Below are 21,854 nucleotides of genomic sequence, written 5' to 3'. Positions count from 1 at the left end.
AGAGGCATCCGCAAAACTTGATGTCGGCCCGCTGTACAACACAACTCTGTCATTTTCTTGATCAAAATAGAACCCGAAATAACCACCTTTAGACAAACGCCACGCATGAATCGTGTCTGTGTCTTTCAAGCGCATTTTTGTTCTTGCTAAGATCGGGCGTATTTTTTTGGGTGCATCTGTGACAGAAGCCATGATTATTACGGCTATCTTCTAACCCTAACCGCCGCACAAACACTGACCCTTTAAATCCTTCGGCCTACAGGGCCTGTTGAATGAATGGGTGGAGACTTATGACGTTGCATACTCTGATTTGCTCGATCGTATGTATCTCGGTCACCTGATTGGGCGCCTTTTTTAAATGATGTTACCGAATCATTGCGTGTAATACGTAATTGACTCGTAAATAAAAGTCTATAGATCTCTGATCAACTCTCTCTCCGTCTCTCTCACGTGGCACAGGATGGGTTTGGCAATGGGTAACAGATGTCCGAAGGGATATCTATATTTTGCTGAATCAGGGTCTAGGTTCGTTCGGACCTTTTGACCCCGGCTAGGCTTCCCTTGTTTACACACACACACACACACACACACACACACACACATACACAAACACATACACATGGGCATGGGCACAGGTGTGGGGTGGGGTGGGGTGCTTGAGTAACAGATGAGTTACTCATAACTCAGATAAGTTCAGATAATGAATCAGGGTCTAGGTTCGTTCGGACCTTTTGACACCGGCTAGGCTTCCCTTGTTTACACACAAACACATACACATACACATGGGCACAGGTGTGGGGTGGGGTGGGGTGTTTGAGTAACAGATGAGTTACTCATAAGTCAGATAAGTACAGATAATGAATCAGGGTCTAGGTTCGTTCAGACCTTTTGACCCCGGCTAGGCATTGGTATGTGAGAATAGATAACAGACCTGTCAAAAAAGTTTGATGAAAAGTGCCCAGCTATCCCATTGGACGGCAACACAATAGGCGGGACTTCCGGAAGGAGGGATATCCAGAAGGCGGGACTTCCGGTGAAAATGCACGCTTCTGATTGGTCGAGGGAGGGACATGCAGGGGGCGTGGCTTGATGACGTGGCATGATCTGATTGGTCGAGACGACCTGTCAAAACTAGTTTGATGAAAAGTGCCTCCTATATCTCTCTCTGTTGGTTAAGATGTGCTAATACACAAAACAGCAGTAAACAGCAGTAAATTCACAATTTTTAGTAACAGTTTCTATAATCAGACTAAATTCTAATCGGATTGACTTTGTTTGGAGCAACTTTTTAAACGACTGTTTTAAACTCTATAGTGTTTAATATCATACAGTCCAGTCTGACTGACCTACCAGACCACTCATCTCCCAGTTCCGTTACATCTCTGCAGTCTAATCACTTAGTGTGTGTGCATTAGCATTCGCATCCTCTTTGATTATGAACGCACAGTTCTGAGTTGGTTTAGAACCAAAGAAAGGATTGTGGTTCTCTCACTGGTAGAACAGAGCATTTCCACTATAGCTTTTGGTTTCTAACCAGGTGGAATTCAAGAGTAAAGAGTGGACGGGAGGAAGGTTAGATCTTCCCAAATGCAGATAACGGTATAAAATATCTGTCGTTGGTGCACAGCTAAAACTGGAGAAAATCGTCTGCAGCACCTGAAGATCATGTTCTCCAAGCGCCACTTATAGACATGAGATGGCACAGCTACAGCAAACCTAAGAATCGAAAGTGGATCAGAATTCAGAATTGAAAATGCCTGGATCAGCCCCTGATCCCAAGTCAGTCTGAGCTCTCGTCATGTCCGGTTTTCTGACCAAACAAGCACACAAAGCTGTACCAATAGCTGTGTCTTAGCAAGACTCCCAAAGCTACATTCCTCAACCCCTGGAACATGATTAAATTTGTCTGGATAAAAGTGTCTGCTGAACATCACAAAAACGCATCATTCCCATCAAGTCCCATCACTCAGCTACGGCCTACTAAAAACGAGCACCCTGATGCCAGAATAATGAAGGCAAAGTGAGATAGAGGCTAAACAACCGAACTAACTAAGTGCAGGCCCGCTCTGATCAGTCCAACATGTTAAAAAGAAGGGTTTGTATCCAAACTGACCTGCTGTACAAAGAATAAGAACTCCATGCCACATTAAAATCCCAAACTGTATTGACTTCAGCCAAATCCTGTGGATGCGGTGGAGGCTCGCAGCCTTGTTGCCATGTCTGTGCGAGTAAGCGGCTTAAATGAAAACAAAATCGGCCTGGACTCGTCCCATACGCTCAGCTGGAAGCCGCACACAAAAAGATAAAGTCTCCCACACACAGTCTGACGGAGATATAACACATAAAAATAGCAATGCTGAGCCTGAGACACAACAGTACACGACTGAGGTGGAAAGCTGACAGAATGGTCCCAAAATATAACCCTCTACTGAACACCAGTGAGATACTGAGCAATAGGGAGGCACTGAGACGAATGCAGAAGTCTTATATGTATGTATGATACTGTCAAAAAATAATATTCCCAATTTCTTTTAGCATTTTTACCAATCAAATCTAAGCATCTGTGTGGTACCATTTAAAAAAGAAAAAAAGAATTATCTGGAGATACAGACACAACCCTAAACACTGTCTGTGGATTGAACATCAGGACAGCTATAAAGCAAATTATATATAAGATTTTATATATCTTTTTTTTTTTTAAATCCATATACTGTACCGCCCAGGGACCTTTAATACTACCTTAGCAACACCAAGCCTGTTTAATTAATGATTTTAATGTCCATTAATTAAGAATTACATCACATTTCATTTGTTTAAAATTTCATAATTTTGTTTGGTCATTTTACATTTACATTTCATGCATTTGGCTGATGCTCTTATCCAGAGCGACGTACATGGTTACTTGTATTACAGAGGTGATTATTCCCAAGTATTCTGACAGTGTTCTATTTTCAGATCATCCAGCTCATTTTAATATACAGTAAAGGCAACATTAATAAATGTATTATTTACTGTTGAAAACTATCACTCATGTCAAAGCCATTGCCTCCTTAGCTACCAAATTCAATAGACAGTTGGGTTCAATTTCACCAGCCACACCCAGGCATGATCACTGCCAGACCTGTACATACAACCTGTCTGGCAACGGGAACCTGGCCAGAAAGTCTCAAAAAGCAGCACACGGTGCCACGGTCTGAAGAGATTCAAATACAGATGCGAAACAAAGGCCAGTCTGGAAAGAGTTACAAAGCCACTGCTAAGGCTCAGGGACTCCAGCGAACCACAGTGAAAGCCATCATCTGCAAATGAAGAAACATGGAAGTGTGGCAAACCTTCCCAGAAGTGGCCAGAGAGCCAAAATTTCACCGAAAGTGCATCGACGACGCGTCCAGGAGGTCACAAAAGAACCCAGACGGACATCTAAAGAACTGCAGGCCTCACTCGGCTCGGTTAAAGTGAATGTACATGATTACACATTAAGAAGAACACCCTGCAAAATCAGCATCTACGGGAGAGTTGCAAGGTGCAAACCATTGCACATCTGTTCTGCGGATTGACGAGTCAACGGAGGAATGTCTTGGTGGACGTGGGTCTTGTTACATCTGGCATAGAGCAAACACCACATTCCACCATAATAAGGTCATCCACCACACCAGCTACTTAAAATACATGTTCACAGCACTGTATCTGCCACTGCCCACAAATAAACAGTTACAAAAAGCAGAAACTGGGATTGGGAACATCCACCTGGATTAGCATGGCGAAAGTTTGGCAAACATTAATATCTGTAAGCAGTAAACGAACACCATGTGGATAAATGTTTCATTAAATATCAAACTTTTGTTTAAAAATAGCAGCCAAATCTAAGCCTCTGTCTGGTACAATTTTTTTAAAGAATCATCTTGTGATACCGACACAAATCCAACATCGTCCGACAACGTACTGAACACTGGGACAGCTATAAAGTAACATTTAATTAGTTACTTTAATTACAAAAATGTCTACGGTACCACCCAGCAACCTGTGCTACTGCCTTAGCAACACCAAGACCATTTGGTGAATCGTTTTAATGACATTGAATAGCTAATTTCATAACATTTATCAAACTAGATTTGTTATTTTGTTTGGTTGTTTCAAAACCTACATAAACCTATTGATTCTATAGCTGATTTTACCCGTTCCCATTAGTTTTGGTTTTATTTATGTCATTTATGCCTATTAATTTATTATTATTATGTTTTTCTCCTCTTACTTATTATATCTTAATTTTTAGTTTGTATCAGTTGATAATGAAAATTATCAAAAACATTTTTGATGTTTTTAATTTGATCTTGTTTTATTTCGCAAAAATAACAGAAACTAGTAGAAAAAGAATAGAAACGGTTTTGCATGAGAAATACTCTTATCCGCTGTAGCTGAATAGGAGTGTTACACCCACACACACACACACACACACACACACACACACACACACACACACACACACACAATATCGGTATTGGCAGTATAGAGAGCACCAATACCATAAAGCTTACTGTTGACCTACTTTTTTTTCTCCTTACGTCAAACATTTTTGTTTGCATACCTTATGAAACCAGACGTTTAATAACCCACATTTACATTTAAGGCTTTCAGCAGAAGCTCTTATCCAGTCGCTTCACTGTTTACTCAGAAAATACTCTTAGTTAGTTAGTATAGACTAAGATCTAAAAGATCCCGTCAAGCTTATAGATAGATAAGATACTACTAAACACAACAGTCAGTATAAAGAGACCACAATACTCAACACTACACTTTTAGTAACATATAAATGTTTCAGATCATCCAGCTCACTTTAATATACAGTAAAGGCAACACTAGTACAATGATTATTTACTATTGAAAATTAATTAAAAACCTTTGACTATCATATCAAAGCCATTGCCTTGTTACCTACCAATTTTAATACAGTTGGATTCCTAAAAACCTGTCTGGCAACGGGAACCAGGCCAGAAAGTCTACAAAAGCAGCACATGGTGCCACAGTCTGAAGAGACTCGAATACAGATGCGAAACAAAGGCCAGTCTGGAAAGGGTTGCGAAGACATTGCTAAGGCTCTGGGATTTCAGGGAACCACAGTGAAAGCCATCATCTGCAAACGAAGAAAAAGGTGGGTCTTCAGACGCTGTTTGAAGACAGTTAGGGACTCTCAGGGGAAGTTCATTCCACCACTTCGGTGCAGGACAGAAAAAAGCCTGGACGCTTGTCTTCCGTGGACCTTACAGGATGGCGGATCGGGTCGAGCCGTGCCTAAAGCCTGCAGATCAGCTTTTGACCAGTGCCATCGAGTACGGAGGGGCTGGTCCAGTCTTGGCTTTGTAGGCCAACGTCACAGTTTTGAAAGTTTTTTAAAAGTCAGTCATAAATAGTTATTACTTATTATTAAGTATTATTAAATTACTTACTTCATTATTATTAAGGTTTCAGAGCTTAAGCAACTTGTTTATAGGCCACATTGAAGTTTAGAACCTTTTTACATCGAGGCGTGTTCCTGAATGTGAAAGGAGTTTTTTACTGCTCAGATTTGACATTTTAAAACACCAATTAAAAGGCTGGTTAGTCCAGATTATACTTGCAATGTTAATGCAATTTTTATTTTTCCATAGCTCTGAAAGTTTGTGCAGTAAATGCTGTTCTTTCAACTTATTATAACATGGTTGGGATACAATATAAAAAAAACACAATCTATAAAAAGTTGAACACTAAATATCTGAATTTATAGGAATCTAATCGAGTGTTTAAGTCGGAGTTGGTCCCAGTATCGGCAGATACCTCAAAATCTAGTATCGATATCGGAAAGGAAAACGTGGTATCGGTAAACGTGGAATCTGTAGATCTGCAGCTTCTGACAAACTTCCAATGACATTGGTGGATTTCATCAAAGACGAAAATGCATGTAAATCCTAAATATGACTGATCTGAAATTCTATCCAGGCAGCAGAAAGGAGGGTAGTATCTCCTTCCCCTTCCCTCCGACAGAGCAGATGGATGGAGATATATATATATATATATATATATATATATATATATATATATATATATACATACACATACACACACACACACACACACACACACACACGTCCTCAGTCCAGGCAGACTGCTGTGACAAAATGTGCCAGCAGACCAAAGTTCACTAGCTGTCTGTACAGGCTTAGTGAAAGCAGACACTTGGAGTCCTTTCATTTTGACTAAACCCTAAAAGCAAGGGACAGCTACACCACTGTTCCCAGCCCCTGCATGTCCTCCTACTCTGCACAGGGTCGTGTTGTCCTGCCTGAGCGCACTTCATCCCGCTCCAGGGGGTCTTCATAGTCTGAGAATGATGGGCCACAAGTGCAGGAGGACTGGAGGTGTGAAACACTTGTCTTGACTAGGGGATTTTTTTTTTTATTTTATTATTTATTTATTTTTTTTAACCTTTCCTACCTGCAGTTTTTACACTAACAGACACACCTGGAGGAGAATGTGATGTTTAAAAAAAATATGTTGCAAAAATATTTAGCAATAATACCGACTCAATGCAGACTAAATAAATGTACAGAATCAAGCACCGAAAGTCCAATAAACTCACATTTCCGTGTCGACATTTTTAGCCAGCTTAGCCAACCGACAACTCCATTCTATAGAAAGCAGCAAACCCTGGCTAGCTAGATAGCTAGATAGCTACAAGCCCAGCTATTACTTTACTGATGCCAAATCCAGGGTTCAGAAAAGTAAGAATCCACTCCAGGATTTCCCACCCACTGCACGGACAGCTCAGCTGCAGCACAGCCGCCCCGGCAGTTGGAACCAAATCCCGGAGCGGATTTTGACTCTCCGGACCTGACTGTGCCACCACTGGCCATTAGCTACCAACTATACGCTCGTTTGCTCATCTGCGTCAACGTACCTGATTGTCTGGCTATGTTTTTAAAGGCAGAACCCTGAAGACATTTCGAACAAAACCAGCACAAAAAAAAAAACCCAACAAGCAAACTAGCTACACCATTTCGAAAGAAGGTTAGCTAGCTAGCTTGCTTGCTTGCTAGCTACCGCTAGCCACCTTGCTATCCAGCTAGCAGTGCGGTAGTTGGCAATATTGCGGTCAGTCATACAGGCTTACCTTCCAGATTAGATCCATCCACAAAAACCTAACTTTTCGCGCCTCGACGCGTCAAAAAGGAGCTGGTCAGTCATGTAGACTGGACAACAGCACTCGAAACGAGGAGAGTTGTTGCTAATCCCACCCCAATGTTTTGGGCTGCAAAACAGGAAGTTAAACTGTCTGCCCGTGTGTCTGCTGTAATCCACGTTACTCTGCTTTAGTTGATTGGGGGGTTTGGGGCCCTGTAGACCCTTATTGTCAGCCTTCTTATAAATATTCTATGAAAAAATTGGCATATTTGCATAGAGAGCTGGGCAACAAAAGCACTAATTTGGGTTAAATATGAAGGCTCAGTGGGTGTACGTACAGTCAAGGGATGTCAAAGCTGTACACCCCATTAAACATGGTGCATTTTCATTTGATCTTCATTTTAACAATATTGATAATATAATAATTTACATTTATTACTACATGAAATTCCCCAAGTTAGAATCAGATGCAGCACATTTAACCCTTTCGTCTGGTTTGCTCTTGATTGTCGAAGTGAGTGGTGACGCTCGCCATGGCCAGATCCACAGAGCTCTATAAGGCCTTCAGAAAGAAGGCTGTAGGTGCAGATGAGTCTGGGTGAGGCTTGAAAAAGATGTCAGAACAATGAGAAATCAGGCGTTCCAATGTCCCTGAAATAATGTACAAGTGAACGAACTGCCAACATGGTCAGGTCAGGTCATCCTAGCAAGTTCAGCCCAGGAGAGACCGCAAGTCTCCAGTGATCCTAAAACACCAGCAGAGAAAGACTAGAGTTGGCTAAAGAAAACCTCTCTCTCTCTCTCTCTCTATATATATATATATATATATATATATACATACTAGTGATCAAACACATACAATACAGTGATAGTAGATACTGTGGGCAGGCAGCAATCGCTGCGGCACCGGTGAAGCAGGTGTAGGGTGAATGGCCTTGCTCAAGGGCATGACCCCCAAGAGCAATGGGCAGCCATCGCTGCGGCACCTGTGGAGCAGGTGAGCACTAAGGGTCTTGCTAGCTGTACTAATTTAAGTCACCTACGTTTAGTACTAGGCTAAAAGCTACCCCTACCAGACCCTATAACGATCTCTTCAGCTAGAGACAGGGCTGGAGGCACACCGTGCCTGCTGGACCCAGAGTGGATTGATACACTATCCGGTAAAACTTGGGAATAACTACAAAACGTTTTTAGACTAGCGCCAGACTAGGCTTTGCTTTGAAAAACAGCACATTTCAATTTGAGGTAAGATAACAGGGTTGTAAATAGGCTTGTAAAACTGCGCCTGGGCAGTTTTTTTGCACATATACATCAACTTAAGTTAAAATACTGAATAAATACATTATGTGGCAGCTTTGACTTTTCTTATTCCTAAATGAACTAATTTCATCTAATATACATTTCCAAAAACATTCAATGATTAAGCAAATTTAGAAATATTAACGTTTGATTCTGAACATTAGAATTTATAGAGTACAAGAAGTAACTTCTACCTAAAGCTAACATCAGTTAGAAAAAAAGTGAGGTGAGGTTTTCTTTTTAATGAAAACTCATGTAGCATTTAATTTACAGTGTAGAGTTTCAAATGGCATTTTTTTTTCTTTCACTTTCAGTTTTTTTGTGGAAAAATGAAAGACCGCTCCTTTAACGCATTCTCCTGTAACCTCTGAATTCCCAACCTGCCAGTTATACTCCCGACACGCCTTCCAAACCCTCGCCAGTACTCAAAAATCCACCACAGAGAGCCAGACATTCCTGTCGTACAGGCGGCCCACATTCAATAAGCCATGCTAAGATTCCTTTTCCCACATGCTTCATACCCACATTTCTGACCCTGCACTTCAGGAAGGCCTCCTAAACAACAGAGGCGGACCAAACCCAGCGTAGGCTTGTAAACTGGGGACTGTATTTTTCTTAAAATTAGCTCATGCTTGCCGTCTCGGTTCGGTGACAAAAACCTGTTCATCCGTGGAACAATGCTGGGGTTGTGTGAAAGATGAGATTTGCGATGCCTTTAGGTTTGTCAAAACAAGATCATGGATGCCAAGTTAGCTTCTCAGCCAGTTGTTTTACTTGTTTTATTGTACATAGGAAAATAGCATTTTATTTTCTCAGTTATTCAAAAATATAACCTACACGTCTCCAGCTATACAGTTGAGCAGCTACACTGGATGGCTTCGAAAAATTGAAAAGTATTAATATGTTAATGGGTTTCTGGTAAGGCAAATTATGCTGGGGAAGGGCGGAGGGGGGGCAAGGGGGTCTTGAAGATGAATCTCTGTTCAGCACACATATCTTCCAAAAAGAAGAGAAAACAAGGAGGGGGGGGGGGGGGGGAGGCACATTGAGACCAACATAAGCACCTTTACATCAGTGTTGTGACACCTTGTGACAGATGACCCACTTCATATGCCGGTTCCCATGTAACAGGTGAAGTTGGCGAAAGAACAAGGAGGGGGAACAGCGTTTTTCCACAGATCCAGAGTGACTGAATTGTCAAAAAGAAAAGGTACAGTTTAAGACAAGGGCCGTTGTTCCGTAAGCTTCTCAGAGTGTGAATGCTGATATGGGATCTTGACAGTTAAGTCATAGTCAGGTACAGTTGTAACGTCTGCATCAAACTTTTATGACAATACAGCTCTGGAAAAAAAAAATTTGAAGAGGCCACCCTACATGATCAGTTTCTCTGGTTTTACCATTTCTAGGCAATGTGTTTAGGGGAAATGAACATTTGCGTTGTATTTCATAAACTATGGACAACATTTCCCCTAAATTCCAAATACAAATATTACTATTTAGAGCATTTATATGCAGAATTGACAACTGCTCAAAAACTACTGCTCAAATAATGCAAAGACATTATTATCATAATTCTAATGCAAAGAAGTTAATAATTTAAACACAGTACTAATATTTAAACTTTGAGAGCATTCAAAAATCACTACGGTGAAATAACCTCGACTGCCAATCACAGCGTTCATGTCTTGGCAGGCTCTCCACTAGTCTTTCACATTGTTGTTGAGCGACTTTATGCCATTCACAGTCTGCAAATTCAGGTCACTCAGCTTTGTTTGATGAAATATTTGGAATAAAATTGCTGCCATACACAGACATGCATATTTAAGAAAAAAAATGAAGTGGTCTCTTAATTATTTCCAGAGCTGTATATGAATACTGTGGCATCTGCAAAGGTTTAGATGCTCCAAGTCAGTACTTTGTAACAACGCTGTCCTTGTTCTAGGACGTTTCACCCACGCGTCCTTGCCGAACGCTTACAGTTCCTCAGTATTTTTAGGCCGTCGTGCAGCACAGCACGTTGTAATGTCCACCCACAGATTTTTCACTGATGTTGAAGTCAGGGGACTGTGAAGGTCATTCTAAATTGGCATGCCACAGTTTGAGCGACTTGTAGCACACTCTTTCAAGGGTTCCTTGGAAAAGACATTTAAAGACTCAAAAAACAAACAAACTGTGGAATTCTTGAATGGTTCTTTGCCTGGTTAAGCAGTCTGTGTAAATGTTGATGTCCTCCGAACCTTAAAATTGTGTTATACATAGCACCAATATGTTTTTGCTACTGTTACTGATTGAGTCAAAGAGCAATCATGAGTTTAAAACCCTAAACAATGTCGCTTTGCCATCAGCAGCCAGAGTCAAAGAGAGCACAACTGGTCGTGCTCTCTCCCCCTATTACTCTTGTATTACGCGATGTTGGCCGGCACAGGCGTCTGTTAGCTGGTGAGGTGGCCAAGCTAGATGTTTTGTCTCCTTCAGACCCTGACTTTTATGAGAAGGTCGCAGGGAAGGTTTTCTTCTGGCACCTCCTCCAATGCTATACAGTAGAAATGTGCACAACCACTCCTGTTTCAGCTAAACCATCACTCAGGTCTTTGGGCTGTCTTTCTAATCTCTATCTGGGAGTTTCCTTGGTCCTGCCTCTAACTTTGCAGTCACTCTTATTAAGTGCAATGTCTTCTTGACAGTTTGGACGGTGGAAATTGCGGGCTGATGTAGTGGCACCAGTCATCTTCATTTACAGATCCTGCTTAGAGGAGCCAATGGTTGCTGAGTGTTCGGTCTAACAAGTTGATTCAACTATGAGACTTTAAAACTGGAAGCCAATACAGTTACTGTGTATTAACACAATAGGTTGAATTTCCTTCTTTACACTTGAGCACATAGGTGCTGAACCTACATATTACTGTGAGTAAGAAAGGACAAATGCTGACACTGGCGAAACCCGGGTCATGCTGCTTCGCCATCAGCAGCCAGTGCTGGAGAGAGCCCAACTGGCCACGCTCTCTCTGGGAGAATGGATGTGTGAGCTCTCTCCACTCATCACTGCCATTTAGATGCTGGCTGACACCTGTGGGGATCCGGCGCTTTCCTCCGAGGCCAATGGCTGCCTAGTAATGCTGCATTGGCCTTGGCTGACCTCCCATGTATCAGTAAATGCTCTCATTTCATTTTGCCTCCTAATCTCTCTTGAATGTGATCAGGAGTCCTAGTCCCAATTGGAAATAAAGGGACTGAAATCCTAGATCAGTACCTCCACTCTGAGAAGCTTTACGTAGATAAACCCAGCTATAAAACAAAACAAAAAAGGCATGATGGCAGAAATCTTTCAAAGAGAAAAAAGAAGGACAGGAGTACAAATCATTCAGCTGCACAAACCATTAACCACGCTCCTACTTTCTGAATGAACAAGCCCTCCCCCACCGAAGGAAAACTCAAGGACAGTCATCTGGATAAAGAGTACAAGTCTATGATGATTCATCTTCTTACATCGTGACCAATAGCTTCATATCGACAAGAAACAATCAGCTGCCCCCTTCTGAATCCAAACTGTCCAGCTGTCCTCGTGAACATAGCTTATTACACATCAAGTGCACCATGTATGAAGTAATGCATTGATCAGAAGCAAAGCACACTATAATAACGTAAGGAAGCAGCTTTCTTCAAAGGAAACGATACTTTACATGGAGTAAAAGAAACTGCTTCTAGCTTATAGGTTTGTAATACAGTACGTGTGTATATGAGCAGTTACGTCCATGAACGTAGTGAAGTCACCCAAAGTCCCAGAGATAATAAGGGAGCTCTGGTTAGTTTGGCATAGCCTCTCTCAACCGACTGAGAGACATACACACACACACACATTTTATATGTGTGTGTGTGTGTGTGTGTGTGTGTAAATATGAGGCACAGGAAAAAAGGTTGGAAGATACTTAACATGAAAATATCTTCTGGTTCAATCAGGGATGTGATTGGGCCAAGAAAGAAAATACCTGACTGTTACATTAGATTAGTAGCATTTTTCAGGTACATCCTACTTCTGTACAAAAAGTCAATGAGAGGAACCTGCTGTTAAGTAACACACAGCAGTAAAAACGATCACTCTGGACCTTGTCTTGATTGAACTTCAGAGGGCGGTACTCTGAAGAGTACGCTAAGTGCTAAGAAACTGATACTATTCAATGACAGTCGAGATATTTTTGCATTTTCGAAGTTCACATAATTAGTGCATATTGCCACAATTTAAAAGAACAGGGATCATCCTGGCTTCAGCGGGAAACATCTCTTTCTACCAGCTGGCAAACACTTTGTTCAGCCTTGAGACGAGCCCAAAAGCCTCTGGCTACATAAACCATAAATGAGACTTTACCTACTTTATATACTTCCCCCATCTAAATTAGACCTACAAGGGACTACTCACAAAATACAGACATTTAGCACCGTACTCATGCTCTCATTTGATTTTGCATTGGAGTGCCTTCCAAACCCTCCTAATCTCTCTTGAACTTGAGCTGAAAGTCAAGACAAAACAAATCTCAGCTGACCTACATTAGCTTCCATTACAAAAGCTACAGTTTTACACCACTGAAAGGAGAATGGAGCAATCAGCTGGGCTGAGGTTGGGACTGAGCCCAGCGGATCAGCAGAAATCTGCTTTGAGCTGAACAATCACATCCCTGAGATTCGAGTTAGCTTAGTGTAGCACCAAGAAAAGCAAACATCTGGATAAACTATTAAAAAAAAGGGAGGAGGAGGTGGAGCAAAGGAAAATGAAGGAAGACTGCAGTCTGTATAGATTTTCTAACTCTGCCTGTTAGCCTCCAAGCTCCAGGTTTGGTGTGGGTAGATGGATGGGTGTGCTGTTGGGGGGGGGGTTGTGGGGTCCTGGCGCTTTAGAAGTTGGTTCTGATTAGTCTGCTTGTGCGCGGGCTCCTGTGCACCTTGGTGTGTTTGGATAAGTGGTCGCTCCTGGCGAACTTCTTGTCGCACATTGTGCACTCGTAAGGCTTGACTCCAGAGTGAGACCGACGGTGGCGGGACAGTTCGTCTGAACGCGAGAACCTACAGTTTTATGGCAGTGAGACAAGAAGATAATGACATAAGCACTTAATCTATGAAAACCTTGGAAAAATCGGTTGTTTAAATTTGTAGCTAAACATTAAAGTTGATTAAAGTGGATTACTTGAACATTAAAATGACTGTATTGAAATGACACACTCATACACACTCATACACCATCCTGTAGCCGGCGTCATGAGAAACTGCAGATTGAAGCTGGTTTTCTCTCTATCTGAATGAATGTCATTTTGGTGAGCAAAAATATTCCAAACTAAATATAGGGGTTTTGTCCTGTGTACAATTTCCAATTGAATGCCACTGAATCTTCTGAATTATGAGGCCACTTAGCTTTCAAAAATAAATACGGTTATACACATGCTACATGGCAAGCTAACGCTTATGACAAATGACAAATTTCAGCCCTAAAAATGACCCTGTCAGCAAGGGCTCCTGGTTTTAAGGAAATTGGGATTTACTAAATTGGGGAGGAAATAAATAAGCACAAACTCCAGCTATTGAAACTGTTCTTTATTACTGCCAAAGCAACTTAGCCACCACACCTGACAACATTGGGCAGCTTATGCGGGGTATTTCGGTGAGGCTATCAAGCTTATGATGTCAGTGATAGCTAACATGCAGGGTAACTTATCAAAATTTGTGACCTTTAAAAGTGACCTTTTACTTTGACTTCCATTGAAAGTTCAGAAGGTTTTTCCCTCTCCTGCAAAGTTGTCGTTTTGGTGATGGTAAAGGTTTTTATGTCAGCAAGGATATGGATGTAAACCCAAACATACATATCCATTTTAGAACATTTCTGTTTAGCACAAGGTGTAATAGTTGTGATTTATGAAAACGCCATGCATTTTTCCCCATTAGACCTGAAGTTTCTAATATGAGCATGACACAGACTACAGAATAATTGAGGACTTCAGTGTTCTGACAAATTGCAATATACTACAGGAAGTGTAGGGGGGGCGCTATAGCTTAGATTGTTTTAATGCCCCATATTAGAAACAATTATTTGTTGCGCAGACTAAAGTTTAAATTGTGTTAAACTTACTTTTTAATTTTAATTTAAATCATTTTTATTTTTTGGGGAAAATCTCTATCATTTCTTGAACTCTAAACAAGCATTGAAGGCGTGAACCTGTCAATATAAAATTGAGAGTAATAACACGATCTATGATGCCTTATGATGACTTGCAAGCAATGCTTAAATAAATAAATAAATAAATAAATAAATAAATAATTTTACCTCCAGCCGCAGTCCGGCCAGCTGCACAAGTATGGCTTCTCGCCCGTGTGTCTACGAAAGTGGGCTTTCAGGTGGCTGCTTTTGGTGTACATCTTCTCACACCCTGGATGAGAGCATTTGTGCACCCGCAGAGTCTCTGTGGAGGGTCTGGGTGGGCGTGGAGGGATTGCTTTGACCAAGCTGGTGCCCGTTATGCCGACTGCCCTTACTGTGATTGGCAAAGGGGCAATTTTCACATATTTTTGATCTTGGCCACCTGCCTCACCTAAGATGGGTAGGAGGGTTGCAGAGGGCACCTGTGGTGAAAGGAGGGTGATGTTCTGCCCACCCTGGACGCCCAGCACCAGGTGGGCCACCCGTAGCCCATTGCCCGGCCCAGCCTGGGGGTTGGGTTGGGGAAGTGGATCGCTGAGCTGCATGGGCTGAATCTGCAGAACCAGCGGAGCACCAACCAGCACTGGAGCAGAGCTAGCTGCAGCATTATTATTCTGGCCCACAGGGGTCACTGTGGAAGACTTGGCTTCCGTATTGCTTAGCTCACTTGGGGAAGATGGCTGCTCTTTAGAAACAACCTCCACAGACTTCTCCTCAAGACTCATGTGACCCTCCTGGAACAGCTCCATCTTCTCCATCAGGAACTCCTCGATGTCCTCAAGAGTCGGGGAGAAGGTGCTAGAAACTGGAGAGATAAAATCAGGCAACCTGGGATGCTGTGCTGCACCCAGAGCCTCCTCAGCACCCAGAGCCTCCTCAGCACCCAGAGCAGAGTTCAAATCTTCCTCCTCCTCTTCCTCCCCCGTGCTGCAGCCAAGGTAAGTGCCAGCGTCCCCCATTTCCGGGCTGGAGCAGGAGGCTGAGCTGCTTCCTTCGCTGCCCCCTACGTCGATAAAAGGCAAGGTGGCCATCACCTGGTCCGCAAGTGAATCATTAGCAGTGGTCACTGCTTTATCACTTATGGAGACCATTTATTGCTGTCCAGATTTTTTTTTTTTTTTAAGGTGGGTTGAGGAAGCAGGAAAGTGGATCACCACAAGGCCACAGTTTGATACCACTGAAAGGGGGGAAGAGAAAGGTTAAAAAAAAAAAAACAGAAAGGCTTAGAATAACATATATAATAAAGCCAATTGTGGAAACAAAAAACAATAGAAAATGCTTTAAAATACCTAAACATATAGACATCTGAACAACTCGCTGTGCTGGCTGGGGCACTGAGGAAAACTAGCTCACTAAGCCCATTTTCTAATAACTAGCTTCAAAACATTGATTCAGAATTATTCAAAATATTGCGATATTATGATACTGTAAGCCAAGCGATATATTGCATTTTTTCATCAATTTTTTGGAAAACTTGTAGCATAAAAACACATCAAATACATTAAAAAGATCCATAAAATAACAGTTTCATAGTATAATAGTATTAAAGATAATAATAGTATCATAGTATATATCAGTCTTATGCAAATTTGCCAAATTACACTTTTTTTCCTTCTTTTTAGACGTAGCAGAACTACTGTCTTATTATTGTCTAAATTATTATAATAAATTATATTATAACAATATTTTAAAAAGCTTTTTGCCTGTGCAAAGGTTTGGATATGATACAATTCAGTACTTAGTAACACCATCTTAGGCAGAAAACACAGCTAACCCTAACCCTAAACCCTAACCCTAACCTAACCCTAAACCCTAACCTAACCCTAACCCCCAACCTAACCCTAACCCCTAACTTAACCCTAAACCCTAACACCTAACCTAACCCCCAACCTAACCCTAAACCCTAACCCTAACACCTAACCCCTAACCTAACCCTAACCCCTAACCCTAAACCCTAACCCTAAACCCTAACCTAACCCCTAACCCTAACCTAACCCCTAACCTAACCCTAACTGAAAAAAAACTATTATTTTTAGTATAATAATTGTAAATACTAAAATTATTATTATTTAAAGTATTAAAATATTTAATGTAAAAACGGGTTTTGGAAAATAGTCCACACTTAACTATAATAATAACAACAACAATAACAATAACAATAATAATAACAATAATAATAATAATAATAATAATGGAACACAACTTTTGAACACTAGTGTATATATTCTTTTTTTTATTTTATTTAAATTTAATGGAAATCAGCTGTATTTTCAGGGCTTTTTTGGTGATGTAAACATGTAAACAGAAGCGACGTCTTCGTCACGTCCACGCTGCCCGAAACGGGTTCAGTAGGTCCCGTGGCTCGCACGCCTAAAGCTGCCACAGTAACGTTGCCATGTTATTGAAAAGTGCGTCAACACTAAAGAGCAGCAGGCCTGTGCAGCTCTGCTACCTGCTCCCACCCGACACCCCACTTCCACCCCAGCGTTTTAACCTTTCCCCAGCGTCAAACTACACGTGTCTCGTGGCAGAGCACATGTCAGGTAAATAAAGCCTCCGATCTGCCCCACTATCCTCGAGTGCTGATAGCAGGGTCATCCACAGGCTGCCCTTTCCCAGCGGCGGCGTGCTGCGCCAAACGCCCCGAAACATGACAGATTATATCACATTACCTTCAATCCGGGCTGATTAAACTCCCCGCGGGTGGATGCGCGGTAAGTGGCCTCTCCCCACGGCTCTTTTTTCGTGTTATTGTCTGGGACGGTGCCCTCCTCGCCTCGGCTCCATGTTGGCGTTTTCTCGGAGGCCCCATCACATGACGCGCATTGCAATGCACGCCAAGGCAGGGGATCCGATTCCTGCGCGCTGATTGGCTGCCCGCACGGAGGCTCGACCTAAAAGCGCTGCTCGGATTGGCTGGCCCGCCACGGCTCGTGAATTATTTATGTTGAGCAGCCTGTCTCTTCTTCCCCTGCCCTCCCTCGCTGGGAGAGAGAGAGCGCCACATGGAGAGAGCAGAGCGACAAAAGGAGCTTTCTGTGCCAAACAGCTCGGTGGAAACATTATCTCGGTGGTCTAGAAACAAACACTACAGCCATGAAGTCGTCGCGTAGAGAGGAAGCGAGCTAGGTAAAGAGCGGTGTGATGTTCGCACGCGCACTGTTCGAGTTCTTAAAGGAGGTTACAGACAGAAAAGTGAAAATATGAGTTCATTCAGAGAGATCAAACGAGTGGCGGAGTGATATGAGACCCCTAGTGGTTCCACCTGTTCATCTGCTTTACAGCGGCCCAAGTTGACTGCACATGCACACACGCACCTGCAGGTGGCAGTAGAACAGAAGTGGCTGCAGAGAACCGTACAAAGCGTCGAGCATCTCCTTTGCTGGCGTGTGTGGGTTTTGCTTGGCTTTCTGATCCTCCAGATCTTGCCTGGACTTCCACAGCTCCCCTTAACTGCCATTTCTGGAAGCAGTTAGATGTCTTTTATAGTCTTATAGTTAGCCTGATCTTCAGATCCGCAGCCAGATGCTTAGAAGAACCCATTGTTGAGTGCTAGCAAACTGCTGGACAGGTTAGGGGAGGGTTTTTATGACCGTTTAGGCCTATCAGGGTTTCAAGATTTCACTTTACTAATGCAATTTTGTTTTCTATAGTTCTATATTTATTTTACTTTTTTTTTTTTTTTACTGCAAAAAGTAGGGCTACTTTTTAAACATTAAACATTCCCCCCCTCTGCTAACGCTGACTCGGCCTGTGATGTCCTGCACTCAGCTGTGTGCAGGCTGCAGACACAGCACCCGCAGGCCCTCCTCCTTATCTCCGGAGACTTCAACCATGCTTCTCCATCCTCCACTCTGTCCACCTTCACCCAGTATGTAACCTGCCACACCAGAGACATGAAAACACTGGACCTGTTTTTTGCCAACACAAAGGAGGCATACAACTCATCACCTCTCCCTCCCCTTGGAAGATCTGATCACTGTCTGGTTCATCTTCTGCCTGTGTACAAACCCATTGTACATAGGGAACCAGCTGTCACCCGTACAGTGAAGAAATGGTCTAAGGAGTCTGAGGAGGCTCTGAAGGACTGCTTCGAAACAACGGTGTGGGAAGAACTGTATGATCCTAATGGGGAGGACATTGAAAATCTCACTCACTGCATTACGGACTACGTCAACTTCTGTGTGGATAACACCGTGCCCACCAAGACTGTTCGGTGTTTCTCCAACAACAAGCCATGGATTAATCCAGATATAAAGGCTCTCCTAAAAGCGAAAAAGAGGGCCTTCAGATCTGGTGACAAGGATGAGCTGAAAGCTGTGCAGAGGGAACTGAGAAGGAAGATCAGGGAGGGGAAAGCCAGCTACAAGAGGAAGCTGGAGGAACAGTTGCAGCAGAACAACATCAGGGGAGTGTGGAAAGGCCTTCAAACCATCTCTGGCCACACAAAGTCCAACTCCCAAGCCTAAGAAAGCTACAGGTCCTGATGGAATCAGTGCCAGGCTCCTCAAGTCCTGCGCTGATCAGCTGTGCAGGGTAGTTGAGCATATGTTCAACCTGAGCCTGAAACTGGGAAGAGTACCACAGCTGTGGAAAACATCTTGTGTGGTACCTGTGCCCAAAACACAGCACCCAAAGGACCTAAACAGCTACAGGCCGGTGGCACTGACTTCCCATCTGATGAAGTCACTGGAGAGGCTGGTCCTCAACCACATCCGCCCTCTGGTGAGCCCATCCATGGACCCTCTTCAGTTCGCCTACCAGCCTGGTGTCGGGGTGGATGATGCTGTCATCTATCTTCTACACAGAGCTCTTTCTCACCTGGAGAAGCCCGGCAGCACTGTGAGGATCACCTTCTTCGATTTCTCCAGTGCTTTTAACACCATACAGCCAGGGCTTCTAAAGGACAAGTTGGGACATTGTGGAGTGGACAGTCACCTGTCAAACTGGATACTGGACTACCTCACCAACCGACCCCAGTATGTGAGGGCACGGGACTGTGTCTCTGACTTGGTGGTCAGCAGCACAGGAGCCCCTCAAGGTCTTGGCACCGTTCCTCTTCACCCTGTACACTGCTGATTTCATGTACAGCTCACCGACCTGTCACCTCCAGAAGTTCTCTGATGACTCAGCGATCGTCGGCCTCATATCCAATGAGGAGGACAGCGAGTACAGAGAACTTATTCAGGACTTTGTGGACTGGTGTCTGCAGAACCATCTGCAGATAAACGCTGGAAAAACCAAAGAACTGGTGGTGGATTTCCGCAGGTGCAGACACCCCTCTCCATCAGTGAACATCCGCGGTATGAACATTGAGAGTGTGGACTCTTATAAATACCTGGGTGTTCATCTGAACAACAAACTGGACTGGTCAGTCAACACTGCAGCTCTCTACAAGAAAGGCCAGAGCAGACTCTACCTGCTGAGGAGATTGAGGTCCTTTGGAGTGCAGGGAGCGCTCCTGAGGACGTTCTTCGACACAGTGGTGGCATCTGCCATCTTTTATGGAGTGGTCTGCTGGGGCAGTAGCATCTCGACGGCAGATAAGAAGAGACTGGACAAACTTATAAAGAGGGCCGGCTCTGTCCTGGGGTGCTTCTTAGACCCAGTGCAGGTGGTGGGAGACAGGAGGATGACAACCAAGCTGGCATCCATGCTGGAGAACAGCTCCCACCCCATGCATGAGACTCTAGCAGCACTGGGCAGCTCCTTTAGCGACAGGCTGCTTCACCCCAAGTGTGTGAAGGAGCGGTATCGCAGGTCCTTCCTTCCTGCTGCCGTCAGACTACACAACCAGCACTGCTCCCAGCGGACCACATACACACACACTTAACCACATACACACACACTTAACTACACACACATGTTCATGTTCAGGGTATACTATGTTCAATATCCCACCCCCATGTGCAATTAAGAGTCTTTTACTGTAAATAATATTGTTTATTGCTTTTTTAAATTCTTATCTATATTGTGTGTATATAGTGTAAATTATTTATTTATCTAAATTTTTGTAACTGAGTGTCCTGCTATCCCTTTCTGCTGTTACACTGTGAATTTCCCCACTGCGGGACTAATAAAGGACTATCTTATCTTATCTTATCTTATCTTATTTAAGCCACAAAAGCCACTATATACAGATACACACCTCTAATTATATATATATATATATATATATATATATATATATATATATATATATATATATATATATATATATATATATGCTTGGACTTCACAAAACCTCTGAAGGAACGCTGTGGTATCTGGCACCAATACAGTAGCAGCAGATCCTAGCCTTCACTCTCTGGTGGATTGACAGGCCCTGTGTTCCAGCAGCCTCCAGTTCAAGGCTGGCCTGTGTCTTGGCAGCTCTTTGGTTGTTCATGACCACGACTATGAGCCAGGTTCCGCTCAGCTGAGGGTGACCGTTTGGGTCTTCTTCCAGACCTCAGCAAAGTGGTCACATCCTCCAATAACTTGTAGAAATCAGATCTTCTCAGATCTGCACTGTTCCTTCGACTTTCTCATTGTACTGTGTGCTGGTCAATAATATGAGTGATTCCAAACAAACCTTTTTTATGTGGACACCAAAGAATCTGCCAGCTGTAGTCAATAATGATCCCTTATCATGTGAGAGAAGGACCACACCCTTAACCCTTCCTTCAGGTCTTCAACCCCTTTATATACCCACATCTCACAGTCTATCCCCATTCCCTTGGCCAGACCCTTCTCTTTGGCCTATTAATATTTTACTAACGTATATAAGTATTTTACTGACCCTGAACCTCTCCACCGCCAACCCAACCCCAAAATGAAAACCTGGGCACCAAATTCTTGTTTGTTTCTATTATAGATGTAGGTTTCCAACTCATTCTGCCCCAGAATCGAACAGTTCAAATAAATCATTGAATGTCCAATATTGCCATGATAGTGTTGTCCATGATGAGTCTGTGTAAATCTCATTAAACAACTTTCTGCCATAAATCAGAAAATGTTAACAGACAGACACAGGCACAGAAACCCAGAACCATCACAGTTCATTGATAATATACATTACAGTGTTAACATCTGGGTAGATCTTTGGATCAAGACACATTGACTTGGTGACTGTAGTGACTGTAGTGACTTTAGTGACTGAAGAACCACAGTCGAACATGGAACAGAAGACCAAATAAACAAATAAATAACATGCAAATAAATTTAAACAGAAAATAGA

At 42.8% G+C, this 21,854-nt stretch overlaps 2 protein-coding genes across 3 annotated transcripts in view; both read right to left on the bottom strand.

The window, feature by feature from the left end:
- The window catches only part of elk4 (ETS transcription factor ELK4), a 41,137-nt gene extending 33,858 nt beyond the window's left edge, over positions 1-7,279 (bottom strand). For both annotated transcript variants that reach the window (XM_072665729.1, XM_072665730.1), the window contains exon 1: positions 7,145-7,279. The gene's annotated coding sequence lies outside the window, so the exon portion shown is untranslated. The remainder of the gene's footprint in view (positions 1-7,144) is intronic.
- A 1,940-nt stretch (positions 7,280-9,219) lies between these two features.
- LOC140543259 (Krueppel-like factor 15) lies at positions 9,220-17,431 on the bottom strand. Its single transcript, XM_072666318.1, has 3 exons — positions 17,308-17,431; positions 14,762-15,812; positions 9,220-13,509 (listed from the first exon to the last, which is right to left on the bottom strand). The coding sequence occupies exons 2-3, from the start codon at positions 15,724-15,726 to the stop codon at positions 13,341-13,343; spliced, it is 1,134 nt and encodes a 377-aa protein (XP_072522419.1). The 5' UTR covers positions 15,727-15,812; positions 17,308-17,431; the 3' UTR covers positions 9,220-13,340.
- Positions 17,432-21,854: the final 4,423 nt, after the last annotated feature.

The sequence above is a fragment of the Salminus brasiliensis genome, chromosome 21, assembly GCF_030463535.1.
Source record: "Salminus brasiliensis chromosome 21, fSalBra1.hap2, whole genome shotgun sequence".
NCBI lineage: Eukaryota > Metazoa > Chordata > Actinopteri > Characiformes > Bryconidae > Salminus > Salminus brasiliensis.
Note: the sequence above shows the minus strand (reverse complement) of the source record. Positions and strands in the feature narration are given on the sequence as shown.